Below are 20,686 nucleotides of genomic sequence, written 5' to 3' on the forward strand. Positions count from 1 at the left end.
AAAATCCCAAACTATTTGAGGTTAGCGTTTTAGTCGATGGCTGGTAAGACCTAAACAAAGGTAAAGGTTGAGCCACAGCGTTAAAGAAATGGGGGGTGGGGAAGGGTTTTGTTGTGAGAGTTTCATTAAAACACAAACATTAAAAAATAGTTCCAGCGAGATTCATTTTGTCTTTTTGAATAGTATGTTAAGTTGAGGTTTTGTTTATTCAGACAAGGTTTTTCAGAAAGATTTTGTCTCCCGACATGTTTCAACTGTCAACTGCCAGTCTTCGTCAAATCGCCTTTGATGGTTCCTTTGAAGTTTCACTTGACTTCTGTGTAATAATTCCAGTGAGATTCATTTTGTCTTTTTTTTTTAAAGTATGTCACTGGCAGCTGACAGTCGTAACATGTCAGGAGATAAACATTTTGTTAATTCAGACAAGGTTTTTCAGAAAAATCTTATCTCCTGACATGTTATGACTGTCAGCTGCCAGTCTTCATCAGATCGGCTTTGATGGTTCCTTTGAAGTTTCCTGAAAAACCTTGTCTGAATAAACAAAACCACTACTTAACAAAAAATTATCCAGTCGCATTCCCAGGTAAAGTTTTCAAAGTGTTGGGGTTGTAGTCGTCAGTCTGGGTCTGGGGGATTGAGATCCAGGCCCAGTCAGCAGAAAGGTTCAGCAGAACAGAAAAAAAAGTCCAAGGTTTGAGGTTACGCACTCCTAGGAACAGATGAGTGGTAACCGGAAGAAATCACCACACAAATTACCACTTAACAAACTGTACACACACGAAACGAGGAACTGAGCTCGAGTGTGAGACGACTGGCTCCGGTCCGTCCTCAGAGAGACTGATGGACGGACGGTAGAGCAACGTGGAAAGGACCCGCGCGGCTCCGTGTCTACATTCTCGTAGAAAGCGTAAAAAGACTCAGAGGAAAAAAGAAAGGAGCAAGAAGGAGTTTAGGGCGAGTTACTTGTGCTCACTGAGATTTAAAGGCACTGTCCTGTCACATGATGTCAACAAAGAACTCACAGGGGTTGCCCATAGCGTGCTGGAAGGACTGGCGACTGGCGGTGAGCTCCGGAGGAATCAAAGCTAACTCCCTCCCGGGAGGCGCTCCAGGGGGCGTGCTACTGCTGACTGAGGTCTTGGGGGCCAAATGTGCCAAACAATAAGGAGGGGGCAGACCTGGGGGGCCGTAGGAGGAGGCGTGGCTTCGCTCGCTCTGGCCACAGGAGCCCGGCCCCGGCTGGGGGAGGGGGATGTGTTTGTAGGTGAAGGAGGGGGCGTTCTTCTGGGACAGAGAGTGGCTCCTGTGACTGAGACTGGATCGGGCGTGGCTCTGACTGGAGATGGCGTGGCTGTGGTGACTCATTTGGCTGGTGGATCTATCACCTCGCCTTCCTCCCCGCAGGCCTTGCTCTGATTCACTGCACGTTGACCTTTGAGGCTTCTCCTGTGGGGATGAGCGTCTACCTTTGCCTGCACTGGGGTTGGATCCACTGCTTCGACTTCCTGGGGAAATAAAATACCACTTGAGTTCAGTTGAGGCATGGAATATTATCTTTGCTCTCTGATGCACAGTGAGTCGATGCGAACAAAGTACAGACTGAACCAGGCAAGAAAACATTTGGGTTTCAAGCTCCCAATGACGAGAATCAAAATCTGAAATTCAACCAAAAAACAGGGACAGAGTTTGAAGCCCTGGATAAATATCTGCAGTCTATCATGACTGTGTGCAAGTATTTTATTCTTGTTAATTGTGTATTGTTTTCATTACCTCTGCCAAGGACATTATGATTTTTCTGGTAATATTTTATTTATTTGTCTGTGAACAATCTAACTAAAACAAACAATGGACATATTTTGATGATATGTTCAGGGAGTATCTTGGGAATGATTCGGATGAATATCCCAAATCTGGATCAGTTTAACCATTTTTTAATGAATCCCTATGTTCAGCTGCTTGAGCTAGTACTACGACACATCCTGCTGGTGACTTTGCACATTACATGTCACATGTCCATTTCACTTTCTGTTGTGAGCATAAAACAGCACAGTCATGTGTTGGAAATGACTTACAAGCCTTTGAATTGTAAATGATCTAGGGTTCTCACCAGGAATTTTTCACAGCGTAAGGGGATCGCAAGGTGCGTGAGTGAGCGCCGCCGGCTCGAGTGTTGTAAGAGGGTCCGGACGCATCCCCCCCAGAAAATTTGGAAATGTATAACTCTCTGAAGGCCAAATGTTATGAAGTAAAGCTAAAGTGGTTGTTTTTAAAACTTTGTTACTGCCTCACTTTAAAGCCAAAAGCTATTTATTGAATTGGTGAAGGGTCATGATGAATGTAGTTACAGAGTTACTCATGCTTGGTATAGATCCTCTGCTAATAAATACTCACAGACATTGTATAGACAAGAAATAACATTTTATTTAAAAAATGATTCAAAGACACACTGTTTATATTGGATGGTGATAATGGGTTACAAAGCGAAGGATGCACACAGTAGTTTTAATCGGGCCAATAAAAGACCTCACCTGAGCCCAACAGAACACGGACCAAACCCGTCAGACCCGATTGAAGCCACTGTCTCTTGAATCCTGAATTTGTGCTCGCATGTAGAATGATCCATTGCGAGTTATAAACAAACATGCATGACGAGCCGCTTCATCAAGGTTACCAAGCAGAAAAGAGAGACGCCTGGAAGTAGTGTTGGGGTGGTCAAGACCGGTCTTGGTCTCGAGACCGGTCTCGAGACCAAATTTTAAAGGTCTTGGTCTTGTCTCGGTCTCTGAAGCATTTTGACTCGGTCTTGTCTTGGACTCGGGCTGCCCGGACTCGGGATTTTCCGTCAAGACCGTTCGAGACCAGCACTAATTCCTGCTATTTTTAACCTTTTTTATAATGTGATAATAACACGGAGAAGAACGGGATAAAACAATCCTTTAGTCATTATTTAATCCACCCCGTATAATGACCGCAACCTTCCTTAATGTGACTGTGTGTGTGTGTGTGTGTGTGTGTGTGTGTGTGTGTGTGTGTGTGTGTGTGTGTGTGTGTGTGTGTGTGTGTGTGTGTGGCTGCGGTGTCAGTTTGGACCGCGGAGCAGAAGGGAGATATGAACTAATCACCGGTAAAAATCCCAGTAAAACTCCAGAAAACAATCACCAGTAATAAATATTATCTCCCTGGTAAAGACAGTAGCTCTAATAACTGGTAAAATGATAAACTGATGATATTACAGCCTGTGAAGGATGGATAGGTGACGCACTTACTCTGCTTCTGGGTCCTAGTGCCAGCCGAGCGGTGAAGCCTGTTCCTTTTACCGTGTTTACTGAGGTCCGTGTGTGTTTAATAAGTCCGTGTGTGTTTAATAAGATCTTGTGTGTCCGTGTGAAAGTCTGCATGTTTATGCATCTGTCCATCCACTCTTTTCATTATATCCATGTCTTTTAAGGCTTTATTACATAATATCGGCTGTAGTCCGGGCCGCCGCCATCTTGGATTATGTCGTCACCAGCGCGTCATCGCCGCGCATCACAGAATGAGTCAAATAACTGTAAAGAGGTCTTATATTAGTCTATTATCTTTTAAAGTGGTGTTTTTTTTTGTGTCTTTAGACTCCAATTACATGTATGTATACAATATGTTCCCCACAATATAAACAGGTTCACAATATAATTAATTTTTATAGTTTCTGTTTCCAGAATAATAATAATAATTCTCAACAAGAACAATTGATTAATTTGTCACATGACTGTTCCAGGGTTTGTTTGTTTTATTTAGTTTCACATCTACCTGTAGCTCTATGTTTTTTACACTGATGACAACTTGTTTGTAGTTTTATTTCAGAAAGTTTCACTTTTACAGTTACAGTTGGAAACCTTTGTTAATTGAATATCCTAGTTACATTACAGCAACCAAATTAAACTATATCAACTAAGTGAATTAATAAAAATAACCTGTGTAAAGGCTTTTTCAAACTAAAAAATTATCTTATGAAATCTGTGACCTGTTAAACCTGAACAACTCAAAGAATCAGAATCAAGAATCATTATTTCTTGGCAGAAATGCTTTTAAACACTTGCTGTACATTCAGCTGACATAAAAATCTTGTTTTCAAATATGTAGAATAATTGTGAATTTATCAGTAGCAGTAGTAGTTTTAATATTTTAGTTAATTTTTTGCAGGCACCTTTTTTGTCCGTCAAATGTATTTAAAATAAACTAAAATTAAAGAGAGATGTTATTTAACTGTTGAACCTTGTCATAATTTTATTTGTTTATATATTTTTTTAAATTGAAAAAAAAATGCTTATGGTCTTGGTCTTGGTCTTGGTCTCGGCTTGTCTCGGTCTTGGTCTTGACTCGGTCTCGGCTCCCGAAAGTCTTGGTCTTGTCTTGGTCTCGGTGCATTCTGGTCTCGGGCAAGTCTTGGTCTCGGATAGTGCGGTCTTGAACACAACACTACCTGGAAGTCCCTTTTGTGTCCAAGTGTGCAACAATTATTACGACGGTACCGATTAAAAAAGAAAAACGCAACAGAAACGCCCCCTACGCTGGTTGAAACACACTGTATGCAGTCCCTACGCTTAACAGCACTGGCGAGAACCCTGTGATCATGGTACCATGATCAGGATCACTGATCCAGATAAATGTCAATATCTGCCAAAAAGAATATTTAGCGCTTGGTGGAGGTTTGCGCTCACTAGGTGCTTTTGTTGTAACTGTGTTGTTGCCCTTTAGCTCAGGTTTTCCCTGTACGGGAGATCCTTTCATCTCAATGGGACTAACCTGGGCACATAGAGACTATGAATAAATAAAACCAGGCTAAAAGGTCACACATTAAACAACAGCTTAGTGAAGCAGGTTCAATTCCTTCATGTTTGTTGAATAAACTGTGCTTTGATGTGACTAGACATTTGCAATCTAGCAAAGAGTCAAGGACAAACATGATTATCTCGTAGATTTCACCCCCCACCAGTTTTCCTGCAGCAAGTAACATTATGGGCTTCATGTATGATTCCTAAAACACAGAAACATTCACAGTTTGTAAATGTAAACGTGAAACACCTGCATCAGACTGTTGTGGATATTAGGGAAGAACCTTTTGTTGTGTTGCAATAATCACCTCTTTACTGATGATATTCTGATGAAGGTATACCACAGTTACAAAATCAAACGTTCCACCCTTTGCATTGAGCCCAACAGTACTGGGTAAAGTGGTGCGTGACTGCCCCCTATTGAGGAAATGATAGCACAAGCCTGGGACTGATGAGCCTGCATCATGCACCTCCTCCCAAACTGACAAACACATGCCTAGAGGTGCAGATAGGGAGAGCCACACACAAGATACACATAAACAGAGGCACAGACACAAGATGGGTGGAGTTTAAATTAAAAAAAAAATAAATTAAAAAGGCCTTTAAGCTACAGTATGATCGGCAGAGAACGTTGAAGACAGAAAGAAGACTGAGTGTTTATGACGGAAAGAGTGAAAGGAGAGAGCGGTAGAGGAGGAGAGGGGGTGAGCAGGCTTACCGGTTCCCCCAGAGTCCTGGGACTACCTCCTCCTTCAGTCTACCGTTGCCCAGCAAAAACAGAGGAACAACAGGATTACACACACTGACCTTTCCTGCTCCACAAACCCAGCCCGCCTCCTACCATACTCCTAAGTTCTACTGCTGAAGTGTGGGAGACAAAGTGCTCCTGTATGCACACATGCACCCAAGCAAGCACATACATAAATACATATCCACTATGAGAGAAAGAACCAAAGGATGTCTCTGAAATCATCAGGAACATAAACAAAGCAAAACTAAGACAATGTCTGGATGAATGAGAGGAAATAATAATAGTCACACACACACACTGATCAGCCAAACCCTTATAACCACATGCCATGATGATGTGGAGGAAAGAGCACTAACTTATCAAAGCTAGAGGTGTGCTGTGGCACCTGTCAACTGATGTTTAGCACCATTATTCTGTTCTTGCATCATCTCCAGAAATACATCTTGGCCTGGACACACCTGAACCTGACTGTAGCAATGTCTTGGTCAAAATGGTAACTGAGTTGACTTGTGATTGATTTTTGCACCTCTGATTACAGGGACTGATGGTAAATGAATTGGTTTCATTTAATGTTGGCTCAAAATTGGTCACCAGTTGGACTGGAACTGCCTTACAATGAAATGTTCCAACAATCATAATTTGGAGATTTTTTTTCTGCTGGCACATCAAATTTGTGAAAACAGAGTTTACTTAGCACGGGGGAAGATAACTAGGTTTTGCCTTTGCAACTACGTCGTTTTGACAGTGTTACCTTTTTAAAAAATCACATAAAAGTAAAATAATTATTGAGACGAACAGCCTCAATTTCCAACTCTTGTTTATTGTCTCACTTCTTTCTCTTACTTGAAAGCTGTTCATGGATCCTGTTTACGATCAATGGATCTCATTTATCAACTGCGTTCGATCAAATTCATGAAAACTTTGGTATTTATAAATTTTGACACGAGTGCACGCTACAATCAGATCTCACGTCGAGTCTGAGGTTGTGTACGTGAATCTGATTGTGAGGATTTGTGGTTCAGCACAGCAAAATGTGAGTCTGAAAAAAAATATTAAACTAACCTCAGCTGTTATCTAAGCATAAGTAGACACAAAAACGGATTATTAAAACGAATTACAGTAGTCACTCGCTATATCACGGTTTGCCTTTCCGGACTCGGACCTCGAATTTTTTTACAGTGCAATTTTGGATGCATTTTTTTTTACAGTGTATGAACTCGCATTGTGTTCTGCGTCCTGATTGGCTAATGCTGCGTTCACCCACCAGTGACACATTGAACTCGGTGAGTTTCACTGCCTGCTGAAGCGAGGAGCTGTGCTCCTTTTTCTCTTCTCATAAACATAAACCACCAGTGAAAAAAGCTGGTGTAATTAGCGGCTAATGCTAACCTAGCTCAGTGTTGACTTTCAAAGATGAAAACTACGGAGAGAACTTTTACCTGCTACTACTGGCTCCTCGCTGATTCTCCTCCACGCCTAATCCTTCCTAGTCTGGTCCCAGTTATAAAGGCTGTGTCATACAGCTCCAGGTGGTCACACACAGCTTCTACTCCATGGTTGAATGGGTGAACGGACCGGTGTCTGTGTTGAAGTGACGTCATCTCAAACAAAGACTGAATGCGTTCGGCATCAATGTCTGATCGCTAGCAGTGTGACTGTGAAGTGCAGTATGTTTGAAAAAAGGTTAATGTTTTAAAATCTATGATTTTTCCTTCCACGGAATACCTGACAAACCAGCTGGTAAACTCTAATCCTAAACCTAATCTTAAACTTCTGCAAATGTGATGCAGTATTTAATCAGTAATGTGATGAATTAAAGGTGAAATTGGCTAAAGGCAAAATAAAAGGAACAACATTTACTCTTTTTTAAGGTATCTTTAAGGGTTTTGCTATTTTTATTTTTTCTAATGTGTTATTCATTACCTAAAGTGTTCGGACAACTGATGCTGATATAAACGGTATATTTCCATGTGACTCTCAGGAATCTCTGCTGTGAAGTTGTATGCAGCACGCACAGGGCGGCAAACGTCACCTATACGCGCCTTTATACAGTGGTTGACAGGGACAAACAGCAAAATGCTGCAAACATAGGAATTCGGAAAAATAACACCTTTCAATCCAGCTTTCAACACAGTCAAAAAGTACATCTTTGTTTTGCTCCACCTCAGAACTGAAGATTTCCTTTCTTTTCTTGGCAGAGTTTGTTTGACCTCAGTGGGCGGGGCCTCCAAACAGGAATCTTTAAGGGTGTAACACGTTAATGATGATCAAATTCAGCTGCCACATTTATCAACACCCTACCATCTGTACGATGGGATTGGTCAGATACGAATGTTTCATAAATCACATGTTGGTCCTGTCATACAACCATAAGTGCACTGGGATTTGCACCTGTTTTCACGCAAGGTTGATCAATGAGGGCCAACCAGTGCAACATTAATGTACTCAGCATTTTCCCCTCGTCTTAAGATTTTGCTCTAGAGTGTAATTCAACCCCACCAACAGGGTCACAACGTTACGACTGCTCAGACACGTACATATGCTGGATATAATCTGCTCTATGTGATCAAAATAGTAAACAGTGTCCCGATGAAAACCATCTGCTACTGTATGAACCCTCTTCTCTCTCCTCTTTCAGTCCACATATGAAAATCCATGCATCACCATCACACTTTAAAACAAAATAATAATCTTCCACGAACAGATGAAGACGAATGACTGATTGTTTCAAGCTGCTGATTGATTAACAGTAATAATCAGAGTTTAATTGGTTTAACGTACACACCCAGTACTGCAGAGATGTCCGCTGATTGACTCATGATGCTCATGATTGACCTTGACGATACAGGATGCATTTATTGAGAATAAATTAGAATAAACAACTTAAATAAGTTGATTTTAAAGCAAACCAATGTTATGTTTCCCTAAGAAAGCTAGCAATGCTAGGGCTAGAGATACTTGGGTTAATAATTAGCTGAATTAATAAAAGGTGGAAACAATTAGTAAAAGTCTGTCTGGCCAGTCTTGTTGTGCTTACCCTCACTGTGCTGACTGCCGGCGCTCCCACTGTGGAAACTGTGGCACGGGTCCGAATAGCCCGGTGGGAAAATTGGTGGGGCCGAGGGGAAAGGATATGGGAATGGCTGTCCCCCCAAAGGCCAGGGGTTGCTGGGAGGAGGTAGTGGTGCCAACGTGTCCTGCTCCGAGCCCCCGCCGCTAGACCCCTCGTTTAAATTGAGAGACGCCATATCTTGATAAAAAGGAAGCAGGAGTTGTTAAAGCAAACATTTTACCCACAAATCACTGTGAAAGTGTGAAAAGTGTGTGTACTTTGGCACAGGTCCCCAAACGTGTAGTAACATTGTTCAGAGAAGGTGATCTTGTTGACGGTGTGTCTCAGGTAGCCGTGCTTCAGTAGACTGCTCGCGTACTTCCTTGCATCGCGTCGATCCTTGAAGCCCTCGACTCTGGAGTAAAGCCAGTCCACCACATCAGCACCTGACACACACACACACATACACACACAAACACGCATGAAGTTGCTAACTGCTAATTACGCTAAACAATTTCAAGGTTTAAGGTTCAAAATTCAAATGAAATGTATTTTTGTACCATCTCCAGTATCAATAAAAAGGAATAAAATTATACATATACCTACAGAGAATAATATATATTCTATAGCAGTGGTTCTTAAACTTTTTCTGTTGTACCCCCCTTTTAAGAATGGAAAATGTTCAGCCCCTCCATAGCAAGAACAATCTAACATAATAGGTAAAAAACCTAACCTTTATTGAAAAAGGTTGAAATTGTGACTATTCTTCTTCAAAAATTCACAAAAATTACATAAACTGTGAAATGACATATTTTATCACAGTAATGATAAAGTATTTCTATTTTTCAAGCTCACTGGGGATGTAACTGAGTTTGTGACTAATTAAAATGCAGAAAAATCTTACATTTCTGTTTGATATTTCTACACCTTCATTTTCAGATGTAATAGCTGGCGATTAGCAGCAATCTCTAACTACAAACTGCATGTACTGTAAGTCCAGACCTAAGTCCATCTCCACAGGGTATCATTAGGTTTGGCTTTGTTACGTTTTCCTCACCTATTACCGCATTGGCAATTGTGATCTTAAGCCACATCCTGTCTTGGATTTCTAGGCCGGAGTCTGGCAGCTGCATGACCTTCACAATGGTCGCCATGTCAGTCTTACTTGCAGACAGTGGCAAGTCGTCAAACTCTGAAGAAAGCAGAACATAGCAACAAACTGTAATTACTGTAAATTGTTCTTGTTCAGGGTATATGCAGGGATCCTGAGGTTAATTTCAATACCTTTTTAAGACTTTTAAAAAAAAAAAAAAAACCTTTCAAAAAATGGAAACCTTGTCGTTACTTTAAGCCGTTAGCAACACATCTTTACCAGTTGTAGTTTGCTATTTAACAGATATCATGTAAGCTGAGAAGGAATACAACTTGAAAGAATAAATTAAACTATAGCAGGTTTATTGACATTCCCCTCAGGTCACAACAAGCAACAACACTTATTCAAAGGCCAACTGGCAGAAAACAAGAACTTATTACAACATGATCAAAATGTAAAATATGTGGCTGAGATTGTGTGATTTGCTTTCCATTAGCTTCTCTGTGTCCATCAGCTCTTTGACAAATTTGGCGAATTAACATAGGGACCATCCATACTGACAGAGACAAGCTGCCTCACATTCAGTTTTGACTTCAAAATATCAGAAATGCCTTTGTTTGAGTTCAATGAGTGGTGATTCACTGCTGTGTTGAGACACCAGATAACCTCTGCACACAGCGTTGTCGTGCCGCCCATAGCCACCCTTATGTCAGCAGACAATGAAGCAGAGGTCGCGGTTAATGCTGTGTTGGCTAGCTCACCTGTTGCTGGTGGACCCCAGAAAGATGCGATCAACGGCTAATGCTGTCTGCGGCCAACAGTCGTCTATCTCCCATTTTTGTTTTCTTCTCGTCTGTTTTAGCGCCAGAACATTCGCTGTCATGTGATTTTGCACCCGTACGCGTGCGGTCCCGAGGCAATCTAGCTCTGAGTACGCAACCGAGTCAAAGCTTGAATACCAATAAAATGTAATACCTCATAAAATTGTGACTGTTTTGTTGTTTTAAATGGAAATGTATAATTGTCTGCGTGTACCGTAGTGTGGGTAAGGTCCTGTCAGCGCTGTAGTGTGTGAGATCCAGGCTGCAGGGTCGATGGGTCGGACAGGCTCAGCTGAACAACATGAAACACAATTTATTAACAGCACAACATCAGTTCTGCTGCTAACATAAAAAAAATATTTAAAAAATAAGATCATCAGACATGATATGAAACATGTGAGTGTTTTTCTCACCACGAGGTATTGTGAAGTAGCTTCTTGGTGAGGGATCCCAACATTTGGCAACAGTAAGACTAATAGGACTGAAAAGTACAAATCAATAAATCAATAACAGCTAATATAACATTTGATCTTATTTAAGAGAAATAAGGTAATCAATAGAAAGCAACACTAACTTAAATTGGTAACACTTTATAATAAGGTGCTTGTAATAAGCAGTAATTAATCTCTTAATAAGGACTTGTTAAAAAATGCAACTACATAAGAGCATTAATGGTATGTTCATAGACATTAATAATACTTGGGTAATGGATATTAACTGTAATGGCTTATAATGGCTATTAAATCCTCATTAACATATAATTACTGCTTATTACAAGCAGCTTCAGCGTGATAATAACATATATACATATATTAATTAAGCTTTATATTAACACTTATCTGGCTTGATTAATGTTAAATTTAATAAATTAAAAGAATATGCTATATATATTATACCAACTTAATTTGGTAACACTTTATAATCAGGTGCGGCCTCTTAATAAGGACTTATTATAGAAATCAATTACTTGTCAACAATAATTATGTTTATTGACATTAAGAATACTGTGTAATTGATAGTAATGCCTTTTACATCCTCAATTACTGCTTATTACAAGCAGCTTCAGTGTGATGACATTAATACATATATTAATTAAGTTTTTTTTAATTAACATTCACCATTAAATAAAAAAGGCCTCATTAAGATATTAATCACTGCTTATAGATTAAAAAGCGTTATTTGTCTTCGTCCGGTAGAAAAAGTGTTGCTGCTATAAATGATGATGATAATAATTAGATCAGCGGTTCTTAACTGGTCTAACCCTGCGACCCAATTTTGCCACCGTCATTAAATCGTGACCCACTTTTTTAAGAATTCAAACAGCCAAATTTAATCTTATTAATCCATATAATCTTTTTTTTTTAAAACATAAATCTATATATTTGCCTGTGCAACAAGCATTTCACAGCAGGCCTGTCAAAAGAAAAGTTTCTTTCAAAATAAAAGACAAGTCCAAACCAACATGAGAGACATTAAGTATTTTTTTATTTTTGACCAGCTGTCCACGACCCACTTTTGGGTCCCGACCCACCAGTTGAGAATCACTGAATTAGATAATAATATAATATAATATTAGATTTAAAATAATAGCAGGACTGGACAAAATACAGGCTAACATGATTTACTGTATATAATGACTCTTAGTTACAAACAAATCAAATATAACATAATAATATCACTTGATCTGTTCACTGGCTCTTTCAAAACGAACATAAAATGTTCTAGGACAAAATACATTTTGTAAAGCATTGTACAATGTAATCAAAGTCTGTCCGCTTTAAATACACGTCAGTATAAAGACGTATCATTTCTTTTTAACCAGGTTATTCCTAATGAAGCTTTCAGGCTAAGCACTCGTGGACCGTTCCATCATTTTGCTTCACATTGATAAAACTAACAAATAACCTGATTTTGCTGCTGAAGCTTTTTGCACGCATTGCTATAAAGCGACTAAACAGTGTTTTTAAAATACATATAATAACTAATGAGAGAGACCTTAATGTTCCTACCCAGTTTTGGAGACAATCTCTCTCAGGATTCTCACCGCGTCGTCATTGCTCATGTTCTCAAAGTTGACGTCATTCACCTTTGTTGAAAAGCAACATAAACACATCACATTGTTTGGTGTCCTTGCAGTTTTATAATCCACTCACCTCTATACGCACACAATAAACTGCTCTCTAAGAGATACTAAAAACAGTTGTTTTAAAGCAAGCGTCAGTGTTTAGCGTGCTGTGATTAAAGAGGAAGAGGATGGAAAAGGAGCTGCAAATCTACAGCGACAGAGGATTACAGAGGAATGAGAAAAAAAGAGAGAATAAAATCCTAAAAGGTGGTTATTAAACATCTTAACAGGCTACAGAACAGCACAGAGCAATTTAGTTGTATCTGTCATTTGTGATTTGTTAAAGTTACAATGAAATGACAGACAATGAGCAACAAAAATACAGATTTAAACAATAACTATGGCACATAATAATGAACAAGTACCTGTAGTAGCATGTCTCCTGGTTCGATCCTTCCATCAGCAGCTACAGCTCCTCCCTTCATGATGGAGCCGATGTAAATCCCTCCGTCTCCTCGGTCATTACTCTGACCAACAATACTGATGCCAAGAAAGTTGTACTTTTCTGTAAAAGGACAGTGAGAGTAATAACAATATTTCTTTATTTAGGCTTAAAGTGATCAATCCTAATATTACGACCATCTGCATCATCCAGGTTTGAGGTCAATTGCATTTTTCAATTACAATTCTGTCTTCAATAATCCATGTTCAATTACAACTCAATTATGATTACGATGACCATAATTTTTTCCAATTGCAAAAAAATTACAATGATTATTTATCCCCTGAAAGTCAATTACAATTCTGTTCTCAATTACTGAAGTTCAATTAATTAAGTGCAATTATTGAATCATCCCATGAAACATAACCTTCCTCTTGTGTTAGCTTTCTGTTAGCATGTCTTATGATAACAAATCAGTTTTGACCCATGTCTTAAATCAGCTTTAAAATACACAGACACATTATCTATCATCCAATTTGTTTTATACTCTTCTTATCCATGAAAATATACACAGCAACAACACAATCATAAATGCATTAGCTTAGAATTAGCATTAGCTAGCATTAGCACAAACTTAGCATTAGCCTAACAATAGCATTAGCACAAACCTTGCATTACCCAAGAACTAGCACTAACATAGCATTAGCATTAACCTAGCATTAATGCTCCCTAACCTAGCATTGCCATTATCCTAGCATTAATACTAACCTAGCATTAACAATAGTTTAGCAATAGCATTAGCCTATCATCAACACTAACCTAGCATTAGCATTAGGCTAGCATTAACACTAATCTAACATTAACAATAGCATTAGCCGAACATTAGAATTAACCTAACAATAACACTAACCTAGCATTAGCACTAACCTACCATTAACACAAACCTAGCATTAACATTAGCCTAGCAATAACATAAGCCAAGCAATAGCATTAGCCTAGCAATAGCATTGGCCCGAGTACAACAACAATTGATCTTTTCAATTACAATTACATCATAATTGTAATTATTATCAACTATGCAATTACAATTATCCTGGGATCATCTGCTTATTTATTCTGGGAATTCACTTCTAATGGATCCAGGGGTGTGTGTGTGTGTGTGTGTTGAGCATTTACCCATGTTGAGCGTGACGGTAATAATGTTGAGGCTCATGGTTGAGTCTGTGATGCTGCTGAAGGATGAAGACTGGAAAACAATGGGCAGGTAAGAATGAGCACAGGCGTAAACTGAGGTGGCACAAATTCTATATTCATCCACACTCTCATTTGTCTCCAATACTCAGCGTCAGGGTCAATTACTGTTGTGGCAGTGACGCCGTGTCTTAGATGTACTCACCCGATCTATCTTGGCCACTTTGTGCCTCCGTCTGCGTCGCTTGTGTCTGCGCATCAGTTGTGATGAAGAACTCTGTTCTGTGGAACTGCTGAGTCTGAGATGGAGAAGGAGAAGGAGGGATGGAAGAGAAATAAAAAAGGTGATGTGTGCAAATAAGCATTTTTTTCTAACTAAGAACAGAAGAGCTGAAATGAAATAGTTAACTGCTGTCTCAGAAAACTTCACTGGTAGGAGGTCGCCAGATGCCTTTAAGACACTAAGCATATTTTCTGAACAATTTGGGCCCATTTTTGCTTATTTTTTACCCTGTTTCTGAAACTACACCATATTTTAGCCTATTTTGAACACTTAATTTTTGCTCCTTTTAATACATTTTTGCTACATTACTCGCATCTCTGTCACTTCAAATCACAAATTACAATCCACATTTTATAAACCCTTTCCACCACTTTTCCCACCTAATGTCATATGTTGACCCATTATTGTCACTTTTAACCTCTTTACACCACATTTCATGCTAAACCACATTTATGATTTGCCCATGCAAAATCCCATTTCACCATCTTTTCCACCTTTTTTTGTCACTTTTAACACATTTTAATTCTGATTAAACAAGGATTTACATCTTTAAGATGACTATATACAATGATACAAATAATGCTAAACCTCCTGGATAACAGTGGACATTATTCAGATAAATAAATAAATGTGGTTATCACAGATTTATAATAATGGATCATAATTTTGCTGACTTTATGGATGGGCCCCAAAAAGCCTCCCTTTTATTCCCTCTTATAGATGGCCCTGTCTCCACGACTGTTCTTCAATGTTCATGTGTGTTTTAAACTACCGTCAGGTACAGTGGGGGTACCCGGTCTCTGGCACCTTTATTTTGGGGGTCACGAGCTGAAAAGGTTAAGAACCACTGTTCTATGCTAAGATTTCTGTGCTTTAGAGAGGTGAAAGACTCCATATCTGTTTAAAGACTATCATAATCCTAATTTCCTCTGAACAGGCACCATCCTTCCTATCTGCTGTTGTATGGCATGTATACATAAATAAATCCTGGCTGGTAGGCAGTGTACCCTCACCACAGCGTTTACCAATTATTATTTTAAGTCTAAGGTTTATTTATCATGATATTAATGTACTAAATATTTATTTAGTTTTTTCTGTATGGCATGTTTTGCAAGTCTGCCTGTTCCAGGCAGTTAACCTGCTCTCCATAACCAGGATTTTATGTTTATACATTGTGGAAATAATATATATTATAGAGGAGGGAAGTTACCTGCTTGCATCTTCGTCTTCTTCACTGTCAACAAATGAGCTGGACTCCAGCTCGCTGCTCATCACAGAAGCACTGTCGTAACCCATGGCTGAGTCCCTGGCAGTGCGCTCGGATTTAGAATGACCGTTGATACGAGGGACTGAGAGAGAGAGAGAGAGAGAGAGAGAGAGAGAGAGAGAGAGAGAGAGTGAGAGAGAGAGAGAGAGAGAGAGAGAATAAAAGAAAACAGTGATAAAAAATGAGTCAGTTCTCATGTTTAATGATCCTCAGACACTGAATACGGCACAAACCTATCACCTTTTCCCTCTTCCTGTCAGTTCTCATGAGAATAATTTCATCATTAAAAAAAACGATTAAATCGAGGGTTATACTGACACAAAAAAGCACAGAAAAACCTATATTTTTATGGATAAGAAAGCCTAACAAGTTAACCAAGAGATGAAAAAGAAATGGTGATAGATAATATATTTTAGTGTATTTTACAGCTGATTTATGACATTTAACGGCTGATTACAAAAGAACAAAACGAGCCAGAAACAAATAATTTTTTTGATGGAAGTAGAGGCTTCAATCTTTCAGAATCTGGTGTCAGATTTCTTTTTTTGGTGTCAGATTTCAGATAGTCATAGTAGAAAATATTCTGTGGGTCTTTAAAATCAGTCAAAATGCTCAAAAACGGCTGGCACTGAGGGGGGTAGAAAATCTGAAAATGGCTGGCACTGAATGAGTTAATAAAAGCAATGCTTACCACTAAAACAAACGTAAATATGTCATTTGTATGAGGAAAAAATAGGTTTTAATTGACGGTTTCAGGTCGGGCATGGATATAAATACCTAAAGTCTGATGGACCTGTAGGTTTCACTTTTGCTTTGTTGGGTTCTGGTCAAAGCTTGAATAAGGTTCATATCATAAATGATCTGTGTTTGAAAGCAAATCGGCACCACAAAAAGCCTCATCCTCCTCTGCACCTGCTCATTCATTCTACATTTTTTTTTTTTTTTGGTCGACCAACCATTTCCTTGGTTGACTACAGCCCTAGTGCACACGCCTTGCTCGGTTCAACATACTGTAGCTTTGATTAATTGAAGAAATTCATATCAGTCCAGATCTGGATTTCTTTCGTGACATGATGATCCAGCTTGACTTGGAATAGAGCCCAGGAGTTACTCAATAACAGAAGAGACATTGTTTTGGATATTCCAGAAAGATACTCATTCAGAGACCTTGTTATAAACATAACAATTCAAAACTCTTAGATGTTAGTGTAATGTTAAAGAAAAATCATGAATTCAGAAGTAGAATTTTTTCAGTATAGCTCTATTGCACATATTTCTGTAACCTTTGTCCAATCATCTCCATACATACACAGCCAATGAGGAGGCGCTGTCTCGGGATAGCAGCGCAGTGGTTGGAATGGTCTCAAAAGCTGAAGTGAGCACGACGGCCACTGCGTTCGCCGGGAGCGAGAAAAACATTCCAGCATTGTCACGGTTCCCATTGCTGACTCCGCCCACAAGGTGCTCTTTGGAAAACTGAGCCACCGCTGCTGCACATAAACACTCCAACTGTCAGGATCTACTCAAACGTTATTCTTTCCTACACTACAAAGAAGTGCAGAACATCTTTGACGTCTCCCACTCAGTCTTCACTTAGTGGGAGTGGGCTTCACAGCTTATCTACAACAGATGTAGCGACAAAAACAAATAAGCATGGCCATAGTTGACAATGAGCATTATGAAATCATTGCTATGACACAATAGTGCAGCATTATCATAGATATGATTAAATAGGGATTAATACAGCCATTTTGACAAAGGAAACATTCATATTTCATTCAGTAGTAATAAACTGCACCTCAGCCCAACACGCTCAGCACAAAATATCTAAATATCTCTTTATAACAACAAAAATTAAATATTTCAGCTAAACTTACTCTGCATCAGTCCAACCTATTTGCCTCTCTTTATATAAAACACCAAAACAATCGCTCTCACCACAGCCTGCCCCGTCTCTCCATCCGACGCACAGAGTGAGTGAGCTCAGAGTGAAGGAGGGAGTATTGCCCCCCCTCCCTCTCCTCCACACCCACCACCAGCCTCTACCCCACCCCAGGACAAACTGTTGGACACTTAATCTGTTTCCAACAGACCACACACTACTAGCTTCCACCAAAACAGAGGATGTGTGACACTCTAATCACTCTCACTCAGGTGAAAACACTATCAGGTTATCAACTACCAAAACACTTTCTCCAATATCCCATCCATCCATCAACATGATCATATTTTGTTTGTTTTTTTCATGACAGATGGGAGTTCACAGCGGCTTTTCAGCTTCGTGTTAATGCTGATAGAAACAAAAACAACATTTCAGCTGAGCTACATCTGCTCTAACCTTGTCCTTCTTTGGGATAGAGGAAACATTTAAATGGAATTATTGCTAAAAGATGATATGACATAAACCTTTCCATGTAAGGATAATAATAGACCAGTAAAGTAAGATATACCATATATGGAAACAACTAGGGCTGGGTGACATATTGAGATTGAAGATACAGTATCTTGAGTTTTCTATTTTATGTAATATAGAAAAATTACAGTATTGCCTATAATAATAATAATCTCAAAGTATATATAAAAACAGTAAAAACAGCATATTGAAACAGTAAAAACAGCAGGAAAAATATTTTAAAAATGCAATACAAAATAAGTGGGTTTTTAGTTTGTTTTATTTTATAGCTTATTCTGAATAAAAATACTTCTTTTAGGAGTATTTAGGAGAATTCATGTTGGGTGTGGGATACATATGTATGTGCATATACGTATATATGCATATGTGTGTATCCATAAAATGAAGAGTCCGTCCTTAAGACTGCTCTACTGTAAAGTGTCTTGAGATACCATTGGTTATGATTTGGCGCTATACAAATAAAAGATTGATTGAGATTGATTGAGTCGCTGCTTTTGCTTCTTTTCAGAACAGCATGAAAACACAGTTAGATGGATTTCTGAGTGCATCCTAACCCAGACCTACCACTAAACAAGTCACACTACAGAACTCACTCACATGTGCTGTCCATTAGATGAAAAAAAGACTAAAGTGGCACATATTCTGCAATGGTTTGTTAATAAATGTGCCTGTCTGGCTTCAGCAAATGAAACTCTGAATTGTCTTTCTGGTCAGACTTCATTTGAATTCAAATGATCAATATTTATATTGTGTATCGCCATTTTGAGAAAAAATATTGAGTTTTGGCCCAGCCATAGAAACAACACAAATTCAAGTAAAGCCTAAAAATACTTTTAAAATTAAAATACTGTTTAAATCCCATTTTAAAAACACTCTAAATACATTTAAAAAAAAAAAAAAAAATATTCATTCTGGCTTTTTATGTATTGCAATATGATTTTTCTATTTTTATTGTTCTTATTTTAAATGTTTTTATGCTAATGTTAACGTTTTATGTAATCTTTGACTCTTTCATATTTGTATCATCTTTTTTAATAATTTTATTAAATTACTTCTGAGTGCATAAGCCTCTAAACATTTTTTTTTAAAATAATGTTTTACTTTTGTCAATCACATTAGCAAATTTCTGTGAAGCACTTTGATCTAAAAATGAATTTGTAAGAAAGGTGCTATATAAATAAAGTTTGATTGATTGATAACATCATACCTTGATAGAAATGTAATGTACAAACAAGAACAACTCATCAGCTGTCATATTTGGTCCGTTTGCTCTATAATAACAAAAGTTACTATGTTATCTTCAGTTAGTACAGTAAACCCCCCAAAGGATTCATGTTTGATAAATGAAACTAACATTGTTTGCAATTGTTTATGCATATAAGATTTTGAACGGGAACTACCAGTACGTGTTCTCCAGTTGTGTGCAGCAATAAAAAAAACACACACACACACACACAACACTCAAGTCTTGTTTTACAAAGAGGCAGAGCAGCAAAAACCCAGGAGCCATGAAACAGATCCCGTTCCATCATATCGCCATGTTTGCCCTCTGGGTCTCACACCTGTTCACCTTTCTAAAAAAACTCAACTGTTGCATTATTAAGACTCAAAAGTTGCAACATAGTCAGGGGGAAAAAACAGAGCGGTATCTTTACAATATTTAACTATTCACTGTAAAGCAGCCAGTGTTTGGACTGAGGCAGAATCATTGGAAGCGCGTGGATAAAATGACTGGGGAATTCCTGCTGCTGCTGCTGCGGGCTGCAAGAAACTAAAGCATAGCACTGACAAAGAGCCAACAAATCACATTTATTACTTTCTGGTTTCAGCTACTACCCTGAAAAATATACTGCATTATTGATTTGACCATATTATGGCTGACAATCTAGAACCTAATAAGAAGATCAGCAACAACAAAGGGATACTGTTTACAGTTCATAATTCATTCATCTTCTCTGTCCACATGTACAAGCTGGAAGCAAAAGATCACCGATATATCAGAAAGCCCACCTCACACGCACATTAACACACAGTTAAAGCTGCAGTATTAAAGATATTTTTTTGGCGTCCATAACAACTATAAGTAGGGATGTAACGATTCACTCAACTCCCGATACGATTCGATTCACGATACTAGGTTCACGATACGATTCTCTCACGATTTATTTTTTGGGAAAAAAACTAGAAAATACTGTACTATTTTCCTTTTATTTTTCATTGTCAAAAGAATTCCTTGATAAACAATTCAAAACAATGCAATTTAACTAAAAATAAATTCTGGTTCTATAATAAACAATGTAAAACTGCATAATATTTCTTTTTCTTTTAAAAGTGCAACTGAAAATGTATTTTGTGCCTTAACAATTGGACTTTAAAAAAAAAAAAAAAAAACCTGATTACACTGATTTACGTCATATTTGTTTGGACCAGCAGAGGGCGCTGGTAACCCAGTGGTCGGTTGGCATGCAGATATCTTGAAGAGAAGCTATGCTAG

The 20,686-nt window shown here is 38.6% G+C and overlaps 1 protein-coding gene across 1 annotated transcript in view; it reads right to left on the bottom strand.

The window, feature by feature from the left end:
• Positions 1–240: 240 nt before the first annotated feature.
• Positions 241–20,686, bottom strand: part of dvl1a (dishevelled segment polarity protein 1a) — a 52,833-nt gene continuing 32,387 nt past the window's right edge. Inside the window, exons 5-15 of the mRNA XM_028452929.1 lie at positions 15,723–15,861; positions 14,435–14,528; positions 14,215–14,284; positions 13,022–13,161; positions 12,541–12,617; positions 10,945–11,012; positions 10,746–10,823; positions 9,675–9,809; positions 8,896–9,063; positions 8,603–8,815; positions 241–1,505 (exon numbers count right to left, since the gene is read on the bottom strand). Coding sequence (XP_028308730.1) covers positions 997–1,505; positions 8,603–8,815; positions 8,896–9,063; positions 9,675–9,809; positions 10,746–10,823; positions 10,945–11,012; positions 12,541–12,617; positions 13,022–13,161; positions 14,215–14,284; positions 14,435–14,528; positions 15,723–15,861 — 1,691 coding nt within the window. The 3' untranslated portion in view covers positions 241–996. The remainder of the gene's footprint in view (positions 1,506–8,602; positions 8,816–8,895; positions 9,064–9,674; positions 9,810–10,745; positions 10,824–10,944; positions 11,013–12,540; positions 12,618–13,021; positions 13,162–14,214; positions 14,285–14,434; positions 14,529–15,722; positions 15,862–20,686) is intronic.

This window comes from Gouania willdenowi, chromosome 7 (genome assembly GCF_900634775.1).
Source record: "Gouania willdenowi chromosome 7, fGouWil2.1, whole genome shotgun sequence".
Lineage (NCBI taxonomy): Eukaryota > Metazoa > Chordata > Actinopteri > Blenniiformes > Gobiesocidae > Gouania > Gouania willdenowi.